Here is a 12,857-nt window from a genome sequence, read left to right as displayed (position 1 = left end):
GCTGGGGACCAGGAAAGACCAGGTGCTGCCTTGCTTCTGAAGGGCTGCTCCAATGTGGAAAAACACCCTACCATCTTCCTTTGGAGAAAACCTGGAATATTCCAACACCAAAAACCTCTCACTGGCGGCTCCTGTGGAGATGGGCTCCAGCTGAAAAGGAAACGAGGAGGCATGGGCGCTGCCTAAGGGGGCTCAGTTGCTGGCCTCCATCATTCATCCCTTACCCCTTGGTTTTCCCACAGGCTTGTGAAGCCTAGGTCAGAAGAAAGGATTAAAGCCTTGGCGGGGCTCTGGGAAGCGGCTAGCGGCCCCACCCTGATCTCCAGGGTCCTGAACCCCTCCATCCCTGGTCAGGTCCGCCAGCCACAGTGAGGGCCCCCTTTGGCTGCGGACGGCCACAGTCCCGCACCAATATCGGACCGCCTCCTCCTCCCTCTGCCACCCTTTTTCCGCTACCCACTCAGCCTCTGATTGGCCGAGCCCCCGGGCCCTCCCCGCTCCTCCTCTCCCACCCCTGGTGAAAACTGCGGGCGCCGGGCAGGGTGTAGCAACTGGAGGCGGCAGCGCGTCTGGAGGAGGCTGCTGCGGCCGAGAACCGGAGCCCAGGTAGGAGCCAGAGGCAGGGCGGGACCCGGGGCGCAGGGATAATAGGCCCCCTGGCGCCCAGGCAGGCCCTCCCGATCCGAGGCTTCGGAAAACGGTCGGAGGGCGCCCTGGGAAGGAGCCGCTCAGTGCTTGAGGAGGGGGCTGCTTGCCAGGCAGGGGCAGGAGCCGGACGCAACTGCTGCAGGCCGGGGGTCGCGGCGAAACTTTCGCCCGCTGGGGAACGTTCGCCTGGGGCTGGGGTGCTGGAGGAGAACTGGGAGGAAGGGCGCCAAGGAAAGCCTTGCGTTCTGCTCTCCAGCCAGACGTCCCCAAAGCCAGCCTGCGAAGGCGGGACCAGGGGTGGGGGGCGGTGAAACTGGGGGAGCAGAGGACCGCAAACTGAAGGATATCTCTGCCCTGCGACCTCGCTGCGGGCTGGGTGCGGGGCATCCAAGGAACGGGAAACCGCAGTACCGCGGGCGGGGGCTGGGGCGGGGACTGGGAGGAAGGCTGGCAGACGGGGGAGGCGAGAACTGGAAAAGGATGAGAGAGGGGGAAGAAGGACCTCAATTGGGAAAGGAGAGGATTGGAATAGGGACACGGAATAAGGGTGGGGTTAGTCGAACGCGGGCTGGAGAGGAGGGAGAGCAAAGCTTCTCCGGGTTCTGAGCTGCGGGGACGCAAGGCCGAGGAAAGGCAGACTGCACCTCCCCTCCAGCTGTCTACCCCTCCCTTTGGCTCTACATCCCCTTGAGTCCCAGCCCCATTTCTTCCTTTCTAGTTCTAGCCGCTGCTTCCCCCGCTTCCTCTCCTAGATCCCAAGCTCGCCACCCCCTCTGTAACTCAGCGTATGCTAATCTAAACCAGATGTCGACCCCCCTTTCTTCCCCAACGGCACCTCCGGGTCCCTCTCAGCAGGGGTCTGAGAGGGAACCGACTGCAGCCGCAGGCACCCGGGAGCCCCAGTCTCGCCCCTCCCTCCCCCCTCCCCCCACTGGGCTGAGCGCCTGGGACCCTAGACGCGGCTAGCGGCGCGCCCTGCTCAGCAGGGCGCACGCACCAGGGCACGGCCCCGCGCACTCGCAGGCACACGCCCCTGCTGTGGCCTCTCCCTGGCGAGCACTGCTGCAGACGGGCTAGGCTACCCGCTCTGTGTCGCCTCGCCGGGATATAGCTTCAGCCTAGGCTGCAAAAAAAAAGACAGGGCAGAGAGCCTAGGCAGGGAGGCTACCGAATCTGGACTGGAAAGCTGCAGGCCCAGGAATCCTGCCCGGAGAGCTGGACAATTGGAAACATCTTGGTTCTGATGCAGAGAACCTATGCAATAGGATGGCACTGTCGCCTTCCCCACACACAGTCGGGAACACCCTTAGCGGTGTGCCAAGTACGGTCCTACCTGGGGCCCCACACATACCCGACCACGCTCATCTAAGAGGCCGGGGACTAAGGCCGTGGATCACTTAATCTCCAGCAGTGCCAGATGTCTGTCATTTTTCTTAATCCCCATCACAACCCTGTGGGTATCTAAAGCCCAGGTTCATTCAGTACCTTTCGGGCATCTGTTGTATGCCAGGAACTGTCTGGGCACTGGGGATTTTCTTCTGAACGAGAAATAGGTAGGCCCTGAATGAGGAGGTTTTGTTTCATGGGTAGAGAGTTCTGATTTTGCAAGATGAAAAGGGTTCTGGAGATTGGAGACTGTACACTTAGAAGTGGTGAAGATAATAAATTGGGTGTTCTGCAAATTTTACGATTAAAAAATTAGGAAGTCCCTGACTTCCTGAAAGAGGAAACGGTCAAGTTAAAGTCACTTACTCAAAGCCACCCAGCTAGTAAGGGTTCAACACACATACACACCACGGAAGGGTGTGTTCTCCAACCCCCTTGCTTTCCCAGATGGGGAAGGGCTGAGTGGCAGTGTCACATTCACTGAGAGGTGGGAGGGGAGAGGGCTGTAGAGAGGGGCTTGGATGCCCACTGTGGCCATTATGGCATGTCTCCCAGGGGCCCCCAGCCCTGGCAGTAAGTGCGGGCGCACCTGCCCCACCTCTTGGCTGATTCCCATCCTGTTGCACCCCCAGATCCAGGACTGAGCTCTCGGCACCATGAACCCTACCATTGGCATCACTCTCTTGCTGACAGGTACCGGGCAAGGGGCAGGGCTGGGATTCCAAGCACCCTGGCTGCCTTCCTTTCAGAGAAGCTAGCTTCTTCCTCATGACCTCAGAAAGTAGAGGTGACTAAAGGAGAGAGAGGGCTCCTTTTATCCCTAAGTCAGCTGAGCAACCTAGTTGATCTTCTGACTGCCTGGGATGGTTTTTGGAAACTCAATTCACTGAGCCTGCCCCATACTGAGTTGGAATCTCCAAGTGTGAACCAGGATGTTGCATCAACTTCCCCCAAGGTCTCCTGCCCCTGGAACATACTGGTGGGACCCACGACTAGAGTAGAGGGAGGTAGGCTGGGGCCTGCGGTAGGGGAAGGTAGACTGGCCCTCAGGGACCTCTGGGCGGGGAGAGGTGCTCAGAGAGCAGACCCTGTGCCCTTCCCTGGCCAGGCCTTTCTCTACTGTTAACGTGGATGGGAGGCCCCCTGCTCTACAGGTCCTCACCAACTTGGAGGGGGCACTGCTGGTGCCAGTCTTACAGGTGGCCCGTGGGCAGAAGGTGACCAGCCTGACAGCCTGCCTGGTGGACCAGAGCCTTCGTCTAGACTGCCGCCATGAGAATACCACCAACCTGCCCATTCAGTACGAGTTCAGCCTGACCCGTGAGACGAAGAAGCACGTGCTCTTTGGCACCATTGGGGTCCCTGAGCACGCATACCGCTCCCGAACCAACTTCTTCAGCAAGTACAATCTCAAGGTCCTCTACCTGTCGGGCTTCACCACCAAGGATGAGGGGACCTACACGTGCGCACTCCACCTCTCTGGTCAGACTCCCATCGTCTCCAACAGGAACGTCTCTGTGCTCAGAGGTGAGGCAAACCCCCAACAGGACCAAGGAAGCTGGGAGAGGCAGGCTGGGGAGGAACGGGCTGGCTGGGACAGCTGGCAGTCCCCTTGGCTGGGCCGCAATAGGGAGTGGTCCCATAACTTCTCTCCCCTTCCGCCCACTGCTGCCTGTGCCCGGCGGAATCGCTACCTTCAGCGTGAATGGGGAAAGTCTAAGGGGACGGTCAGACGGGCAGAGTGGTGTGGCACACGCTTCCCCCATGACTGCGGGCAGATCACTCGGCCTCCCCGGACCTCCTTCTCCCCACCTGGAAAGCAGGATGGCACAGCTGCCTCGCCCACAGTTTCCTCGTGACGATATTTGTTCAAGGGCCCAGGAACCTGCAAATGGGAAAGGTGGCTGGTTCTGTCAGACCAGGTTGGCCCTGGTTCCAGCCAAGACATCACGGCGCCACCCTCCCCAAGGGAAAGCAGCCTTGCCCTGGGCCTGGGCCTGCCCGAGTCCCGGCCGCTCTGCATTCCCGCCCTGCCTCTCTGCCCCGTCCTCTGTCCACAGATACGCTGGTCAAGTGCGGAGGCACGAGCCTGCTGATCCAGAGCACCTCGTGGCTGCTCCTGCTTCTGCTCTCGCTGCCCCTCCTGCAGGCCATGGATTTCATCTCCCTGTGACTGGCTGGGCCCATGGAGAATACAGGAAGCCACGAGGCCCAGTCCAGAGACCCTACTTCTCTGAGTCAGTTGACCCCCCTCCCCCCAACCTCCCACACACCTTGGGGAGAAGTGGGGACCCCACCGCCCCTAAGGAATCCCACTGCTGCATGCCATCATCTCCCATCCCCCACTGCCACCCCCTACCCTCTCCGCACGCCACTGCCTATTTGTATCCTTAGTTCCAGAGCTGCTTCTGTCTGATTTAGGACTTATCCTACCTTTTCTTTGGCAGTTCGCGAAAAGGGAAGCCAGGGCTGGGGACCTGATGGAGAGTGAGGGGATGGGAGGGGTATCAGTCCCTGGGGCCGGTCATCCTTGCCCACCGGGACTAGAGGCCTGGGAGAGACCTGGGCGAGGAGGGGGAGGGGTGTGTTTGGCCCTAGCACATCCCTCAGCAGTAGGGATGGCGCCTGAAGACCCCGGATGTGAAGGCACTGCCAAGCGTTTGTGGCCCATCCTGTGAGGAGAGAACCAAGTGTCTCCACGAGCACTTTCTGTCACAGAAAAAAGCCGCCTTCTTACCCTGCAGAAGTCCCCAAGGGGCCTCGGGCCCGGCGTCTGGTCCAGTGACAATGCAGATTCTGCCCGGGAAGCAGTGCTGATGGGCTGGTGAGGCAGGTGGAAGGCAGGGTCCATCATCCCTCCCCCCAGTGAGGAAGCTAAAAATGGGAGCTAGCGTCTCGCACTGGCTCGGCCAGCAGTTGGGAGGTAGCAGAGGAGGACAGGCCCCCTCCCAGGCTATCCCAAGCTCCTAGGAGCTTCCAGAACTCAGAGCTGGAGGCAGTGAATGAGGTGGAGCCCCTGGCTGAGCCACACGGAGTTCGGCCCACGTGTTCCCCAGGAGGCTCTTCCGTCTTCCCCCAGCAGCGCCCAAGCCTTCAGATAGGCCCCCGCCCCAGAGACCTGCCTCCTCAGGGACCTCTCGGGGGCCTAGGGCTGGCCGTGGGGTGATACCCATAAGTGAACATGCCTCGAGGGGTGGCTTTTCCCAGCAGCCAGCTCTGCACCCGGCGGCTCTTCCCCATCCTGTGACCGTGTGTAGTGCCACCCCAGCTTATGGCATCTCACTGAGGAAAAAGAATACTGTACAATAAAACCAAGCCTCTGGAATCTGTCCTCCTGTCTGTCTCTGCTTTGCTCCTCTCTCCCCAGGCCCGCCCCCCTCCCTTAGCCTTGAGGCCCGACCCGCCACCTCCTCCTCTCCCCCATCCCTGCTTTCTGCAGCCCTTCTCCTCCCCGCTGCCCCCCCAGGGGTGGACCACTGCATGCCCGGCTTCTCAGAACCACTCTAACACGGCACGTTTGCCCAAATAAACAAATGTTCCCTCTCTGTGGACTCACCTGCCCCATGTGTGGGCCAAGCCGCATGGCGCCGGTTCCAGAACGTGCTAACAGGCACGAAGGCACGGAGTCTGCCTTCTGGCGTCTGGATGTTCTCAGAAATGCCCCGTCAGCTTACAGCTGCTATAGAGAGGGGCACAGAGGGGCGGCTCGGGAAGCGAGGCGGTACGCGGGAGCTGCCCTCATCATCAAGGTGTGAGGACAAGCGTCTCTTCTTAACTCCAACATGGCCACATAAAGCACTGGGGGTGGGGAGAGAACACTGAGGCCCGTCCCCAGCTCCCTCCCCTAAAAGTCACTGAGTAGAAAGCGCCCCTTGGTAGAAGGGACTAGAACAGCATCACAGGGTGGTTCTGGGTCTCAGTTGCTGCCAGAGTGAGGCAGCCCCCAGAAGGGAATCTGGGGGAGGACAGTAGTGACTACCCAGAAGCTGACTCATTTGGTATTTAGCGCTGGGTAGGATGGTTTTTCTGAGCATTTGCTTAAAGGCCCAGGATCTAAACTCACGCCACTGACTCCCACTCTTGCGACACCTCCCATTGATACCTGAGCTTTGCCAGTGAGCCCCGTAGTGGCCAGGCCGGAAGAGGGCAAGAGAAGCGCTCAAGGAAGAGAGGGAGCTGCCCGTGTCACCGACCACGGGGACCCACCCATCCCCACGTGGGCTGTTGGCCACTCAGGACAGTGTAGCCAGCCTGGACACAGGGCCCTTTTGCTGTGCCCTGCTTGCAGCCAAAAAACGAAGAGCCTTTGTAGGGGAAGGGAGTTCAAATGCCACCCTCGGGGTAGTAAGAGCTAAAGCTGGAAGGTCTTTCTGGAAGGAACTGGGAAGCCAGGCGTTCAGCCTCAACTGTGAGAAGCCATGACACCCTGGCACCTGTGTGAGCCTCCTGTGTGGTCTTTGTCACCCTGGCACTGTTTCCTTGAAGAGTTTAGCGGCCCCTCAACAAGGGTCCCTTTGCAGCCACGCCTGTGGGAGGAGAGCCCAAGGCCACGGCGAGTGGGCTTAGCTTCAAAAGACACAGAGGCCTCTGAGGTCCAGGGGCTATAGGAAGGCAGGGACAGAGAAGAAAGGAACAGGCCTGGGCCTGGGAAGGGGCTCGACGATTTAAAGGCAGGGCCGTCGGGCCTCACAGCACAAGCCAACCCATAAAGACTGCGGGCCGGGGCTGCGGTGGGCTCCTGGGGCCAGTCCACGACGGCAGCCAGTTCCTCCCCGGTCATGTCAGGAGAGCTGAAGAGTGCTGCAGCACGTCTTCAGGGACTCGGCTAGTTACAAAGAGGGCTGGGGCCGGCCCTGGTTCCTGCACACATGCCCAGAGCCCACCCCACCGAGCCCCTTCCCATTCCTCCTCACCCCTCCCCCACATCCCCCTTGGCCATCTTGGTCCTTACCTTAGGGTATGGAATCCTTGCTCAGTAGAAAGAGAAAGAAGCCCCTCTCCACACATCCGTCCACTGAGACAGGAGCACCTGCACACGGCGCAGCGTGAGGGTCTTCCCAACACCTAGGGGCTCCCTCGGGAAGAACGAGGTGGGTCACCGTGGGGAGACGCAGGGACTTTCTCTGGCCAACCAATAAATGTACCCAGCGTCCAGGGGACCCGTGACACACATCCTCCAGCCCCTGCCCCCCCCAGCATGATGTCCCTGTCCTCACTGTGTCTGCAGCTCCCGTGTTGTGATGGGCAGGTTTGTCTTTACATGTGAAAGAAGCAAGTCCCAGGTTAGGAGTAAAGCACTTCCTCATCTACCGCTGAGGAATCAGTGGGCCTGGAGTCCTTCAGAGTTCTGGCAAAGCGTGAGGGTCGTCAGCTGCCTCCTGCTAACCCTGAAGCAGGGCTTCAGAACAAAGGTGGGATTGCCTCCTGCCCAGGGCTCTCAGGCCCCAAATGTCTCCCACCCCTCGGGAGTATCATGTCATGTGAAGACTCCCGGGAGGCGTCTTTGCCTGGCAAAGGGAAGACCTGGGGCAGGGAAGCTATGGAAGTGGGCACATGCTGTAGAGCGCAGCGTAGGACCAATGGGAGAGTTCTGCGGAGGCCAAGTGTGGCTCTACACTGGAAGGGGCCTTTGATGGCTGGAGCCGCCCAGCTGCAGAGGCAGGAGTGCCTGGCAGTGGGCGTGGTCAGTGGAGGCCACCTGTCCAGCCTGCAGGAAAGCAACTTCCTGAATTCAGTGGGAACCTGGGCTAGATGACCCTAGTCACTTCACCCTTCAGTGCCTCATTTTTCTGATTTCTAAAATAAGATGGGGGGGGGGGCGGGAGGCGCATCTGGTGGTGCAGTGGTTTAAGAACCCGCCTGCCAATGCAGGGGACACGGGTTCGATCCCTGGTCTGGGAAGATCCCACATTCCGCGGAGCAACTAAGCCCGTGCGCCACAACTACTGAGCCTGCACTCTAGAGCCTGTGCTCCGCAACAATAGACAGCACCGCAACGAGAAGCCCGCGCACCACAATGAAGAATAGCCCCCGCTCGCTGCAACTAGAGAAAGCCCATGTGCAACAACAAAGACCCAACGCAGCCAAAAATAAAATAAATAAATAAAAATAAGACAGGGGAATTCCCTGGCTGTCCAGTGGTTAGGACTCCACACCCCCACTGCAAGGAACTAAGATCCCGCAAGCCGTGCAGTGCAGCCAAAATTAAAATAAAACAAAATAAAAAATAAAATAAGATAGTAGTGCTGGAATGATTTATTTGTACAAAAAACGTTAAGCACCTGGCTGTGCTAAAAGGTAAAAGACATAGCCCCTGGCTGAAGGAATCTACAGCCCAGTAAGAAGTGAGGAATTGATTTCAGTGCAGTGATTGGGGCTAGGAGGCAGAGAAGCTGTGGCAGACACTGCTTGAGGGTTTTCCAACATGTATTCTCTCTTTCTTTCTCAGCAATAGACCCACAAATTAGAACTAGATTATATGGTCCAGAATAAAGACTACATTTCCCAGCTCCCTTGCAGCAAGATGTGCACGTGTCTAAATTCTGTCCAATGGAACATTAGCACAAAATAACGTGCACAATTTTTATGAAGTGCTCTTAAAGGGAGCATGTGCGCTTTTCAACCCCTTTCACCTTCATGCTGGCTGGAATGTGGAGTCAACGGCTGGAAATGGAGCAGCCATCTTGGACTATGAGATAGAAGTTTTATGTTACATCACAAAGTACAACAGCCTGGATTCCTAGTGATGTTAGAACTGTCAAAGCAGCCATGGAATACCATGTCAGAATTACTCTTATTTGGAGTTTCTGCACTCACAGTTGAACCTAAATGTACCTTAAAAAGAAGCTGTTATTTAACACAACTAAACTGTACACTTAAAAATGGTTAAGAGAGTAAATGTTATATGTATTTTTTACCACACACAGACACACACAACACACACACAAAGCCAAAAGTCAAATTTAGAGAGACAGAAAGTAGAATGGTGGTTGCCAGGGGCTACAGGGAGGGGACATGGGGAGTTATTATTTAGTGGGTACAGAGTTTCAGTTTTGCAAGATGAAAGAGTTCTGGAGATGGATGGTGGTGGTAGTGGCACAACAATGTGAGTGTATTTAATGCCACCAAATGGTTATACGTATTTTACCACAATTTTTTTTTTTAAAAAAGGAAACAGCCAAGGCACAAGGGAACTTTTTGGTGTGCTTACACGAGCACTTACATTTGTCAAAACTCATCAAACTGTACACTAAAATGGGTGAATTTCCTCAAATGTAAAATTTACCTCAGTAAAGTGCTATGAGAATACATATGTAGGGCCCCTAGCCAGGCTAGAGGGCTTCCCAGAGGAGGGGTCATGGTAGGAGTTAGCACAAAAAGCAGGCTCTACTATTTCGTAAGCTGATTACAAAGAAAGAAATGTTATTTTATTTCTTCTATATCCTGACAGACTTGGGGAGGGGAAGTAGAAGCCATTGTGGGTTTAGTCCGAGGACAGGCCTCAGCCCCTCTCCCAGGCAACAAAACTGCTGGCTGATACAACAGCCCTCAGAGCACATGGGCCCTTCATTAGGGTCCCTGCCCCAGTCATATCCATTCAAACATTTACTAAGTGCGCACCCCATGCCAGGGAGTGTAACTATCTGTGCAGGGTAATGAGAAGAGACCTGTGAATGGTACAGACAAGTTCCTTCCCCATAAAACTTATATTGTGGTACAGGAGATGGACATGAAGCAAGTAAACCAATCAGACGGAGGGAACACAAAGGGTTCAAGGTGTCCAGCGAGGAGGGGTACAAGATGTCACTGAAGGCGAATTCTCTGGAGATCCAGTGGCTAGGACTTGGCACTCTCACTGCGGGAGCCCTGGGTTCGATGGTCAGGGAACTAAGTTCCCACAAGCCATGCAGAGCAGCCAAAAAAAGAAAAGTCACTGAAGAGGCAGGCGCAAGCCAGGTCCCACAGGGCCTTGGAGGTCATGGTGAAGAGTTCAAATTTTATTCTAAGGGCAATAGGGAAGTGATAAAGGACTTGTTCTAATAATGTTTTTAGAAGATCCCTCTTGCTGCTTTGTTGAAGATGAACTGGAGAAGAATAACAGCAGAAGCAAGAAATCAAAAGGGTACTGCCATAATCCTAAAAGAGATGATGGTAGCTTGGACAAAAATTGCATGGCAAAAACAGAAATGGTGATTTTGAGATACGTACAGAGTTAAAACTGGGAGGACTGGTGAATCTGAGTAAGGTCTGTGGATTTTACCAATATCGATTTTCCCAGTGTTGATACTGTACTACAGTTGTATTAGATGTTACCACTGGGGACTTCCCTGGTGGTCCAGTGGGTGAGACTCCATGCTCCTAATTCGGGGGGCCCGGGTTTGATCCCTGATGGGGGAACTAGATCCCCACATGCATGCCGCAACTAAAACAAAAAAGATCCCACACGCTGCAACAAAGATCCTGCATGCCACAACTAAGATCCTGTGCAAACAAAATAAATATGTGTGTATATATATATATTTTTTTAAATGTTACCATCGGGGGAAATTGGATGAAGGGTACGCAGGACCTCGTCATACTATTTTTGTAACTGTTGTAAATTTTTAATTATTTTTAAATAAGGGTTTTTTAAAATTCTCAACAACCAAAAAAAAAAAAAAAAAGATGGCAAGTACTAACTCCAGAAACGCCAGAGGGAGGAAAAAAAGAATTCTAATCATATAGCACATTACACAGCTTAGATGTGAAATATTTATAGAGTCATACTAATATAAACACTAAACAGTGATTTTAACCAAAAATTGTGATAAAGCTATATTGGAGGATGGGAGAAGACTAAGTACATGTGTTTAGTGGGGGAGAAAATGGGCATTAAGAGAGCTAAACCTCATTTTCCAGAGGTGAAAGTCAACGGATAAGACTTAAAACTGAAAAATCAAGAAATAGCTAGCTATATGAGAAATTTTTAAATATAAAAGTAAAGTAAATAGCAGAAAAACTAGCTGAAATAGTTGAGAGTAGTTGCTTTGGGGAATGAGAATGTAGGATGGGGTAACAGACTGCTTTTACATTATAAACCTAGTAATACTTTTAGTCTCTATTAGTTTACTAAACAATATAAATCAAATGTATTTAAAGAAATATATTAATGCCCAACCCAAAAAAACCAGAGAGGACTTGCTTACTAGTGGTTTAGATGGAGGTGGAGTGTTGAAAGGAAAGGAGACGAAATCCTGGATGACCCTTGGGTTTTTGCTTGAACAATTAGTGGATGGTGATGTCATGTGTTGAGACAGAGAAGGATGGGGAATACTGGGGTGGAGAAGTGGATTTGTTAAATCTGCGATGCCCATTAGATATCCAAATGGAGTATCGAGAAGACAGCTGGCTCTCCCAGTCCTGAGCACAGGTGAGAGATGGGAGTTAGAGAAAACTCGACAGACATCAGCATTTGGGTGGTAGGCACTGACCGCGGGACAAGTAAGATCATGCAGGGAGGTGTTATAGAGAAATAATTGAGCCCAGGCCTAGAATCTGAGGTGGTCCAATACTTAGAGTTTAGGGGGACACAACGGAGACTAAAGAGCAGCCAGTGAGGAAAGAGGAAAGCCAGGGGTTAGCGGAGCCAGAGAAGGAAAAGTTTTGAAAAAGAGCAATCAACTAGGTCCACTTCTGTTAAGAAGTCAAGTAAGACGAGGACCAAGTTGTTGGTGACTATGGTAGCTAGTCTCCAAAGATGACCCCCTAAATAAAATATGCCCTTGTGTAATCCCATTCCCTTGGGCCTGGCATGGCCTGTGTCTTGCTTATGACCAATAGTGTATGATAGACATCATGCTACATGACTTCCAAAGTTAGGTCATAAGAAGCCTTGCAGCTTCCACCTGGTTCTCCAGGAATGCTCACTCCTGAGACACACCCTCCTGGAACCCAGCTACCATTCTGAGAGCTCAAGTCACATAGAGGCCACATGCAGTCACTCCAGTCACCAGCCCCAGCTAAGCTCCCAGCCAACAGCCAACATGCACTGCCAGCCGAGTCACTACGCCATCTTGGACATCCAGCTCAGGTGAGCCTTTGGATGACTCCCGGCCCAGCAGTTGCTGACTGCAGCCTTGTGAGAAAGAAACCCCAAGTGAGAAGTTCCCAGGTAACCAGAGCAGCATGAAACACATTAATAAATTTTTAAAAATAAATTTATTTATTTATTTTTGGCTGCGTTGGGTCTTTGTTGCTGTGTGCGGGCTTTCTCTAGCTGCAGCGAGCAGGGGCTACTCTTCGTTGCAGTGCGCGGGCTTCTCACTGCGGTGGCTTCTCCTGTTGCGGAGCACGGGTTCTAGGGCACGAAAATACTGAGCGCGGGCTTCAGTAGTTGTGGCACGCAAGCTCAGTAGTTGTGGCTCACGGGCTCTAGAGCACAGGCTCAGTAGTTGTGGTGCACGGGCTTAGCTGCTCCGCGGCATGTGGGATCTTCCCGGACCAGGGCTCGAACCCATGTCCCCTGCATTGGCAGGTGGATTCTTAACCACTGCACCACCAGGGAAGCCCATCAATAATTTTTTTTTACACTTAAAAAAAAATCTTATTGAAGTATAGTTGATTTACCATGTTGTGTTAGTTTCAGGTGTACAGCAAAGTGTATCAGTTATACATATACATACATCCACTCTTTTTTAGATTCTTTTCTCATATAGGTCATTAGAGAGTATTGAGTAGAGTTCCCTGTGCTAGACAGTAGGTCCTTATTAGTTATCGATTTTCTACATAGTAGTGTGTATATGTCAATCAAGTTGATAAATTGTTTAAAGCCGCTAAACGTTGGA

The 12,857-nt window shown here is 53.6% G+C and overlaps 1 protein-coding gene across 1 annotated transcript; it reads left to right on the top strand.

Moving 5' to 3' along the window:
* The first annotated feature begins 460 nt into the window (after window positions 1-460).
* THY1 (Thy-1 cell surface antigen) lies at window positions 461-5,363 on the top strand. Its single transcript, XM_030839241.2, has 4 exons — window positions 461-606; window positions 2,667-2,727; window positions 3,226-3,561; window positions 4,095-5,363. Exons 2-4 carry the CDS (start codon window positions 2,691-2,693, stop codon window positions 4,205-4,207), a joined length of 486 nt encoding a protein of 161 aa, XP_030695101.1. The 5' UTR covers window positions 461-606; window positions 2,667-2,690; the 3' UTR covers window positions 4,208-5,363.
* Window positions 5,364-12,857: the final 7,494 nt, after the last annotated feature.

The sequence above is a fragment of the Globicephala melas genome, chromosome 8, assembly GCF_963455315.2.
Source record: "Globicephala melas chromosome 8, mGloMel1.2, whole genome shotgun sequence".
NCBI classification, from domain to species: Eukaryota; Metazoa; Chordata; class Mammalia; order Artiodactyla; family Delphinidae; genus Globicephala; species Globicephala melas.
The sequence above is the reverse complement of the archived record's forward strand: the minus strand, read 5'-3'. Positions and strand labels throughout refer to the sequence as shown.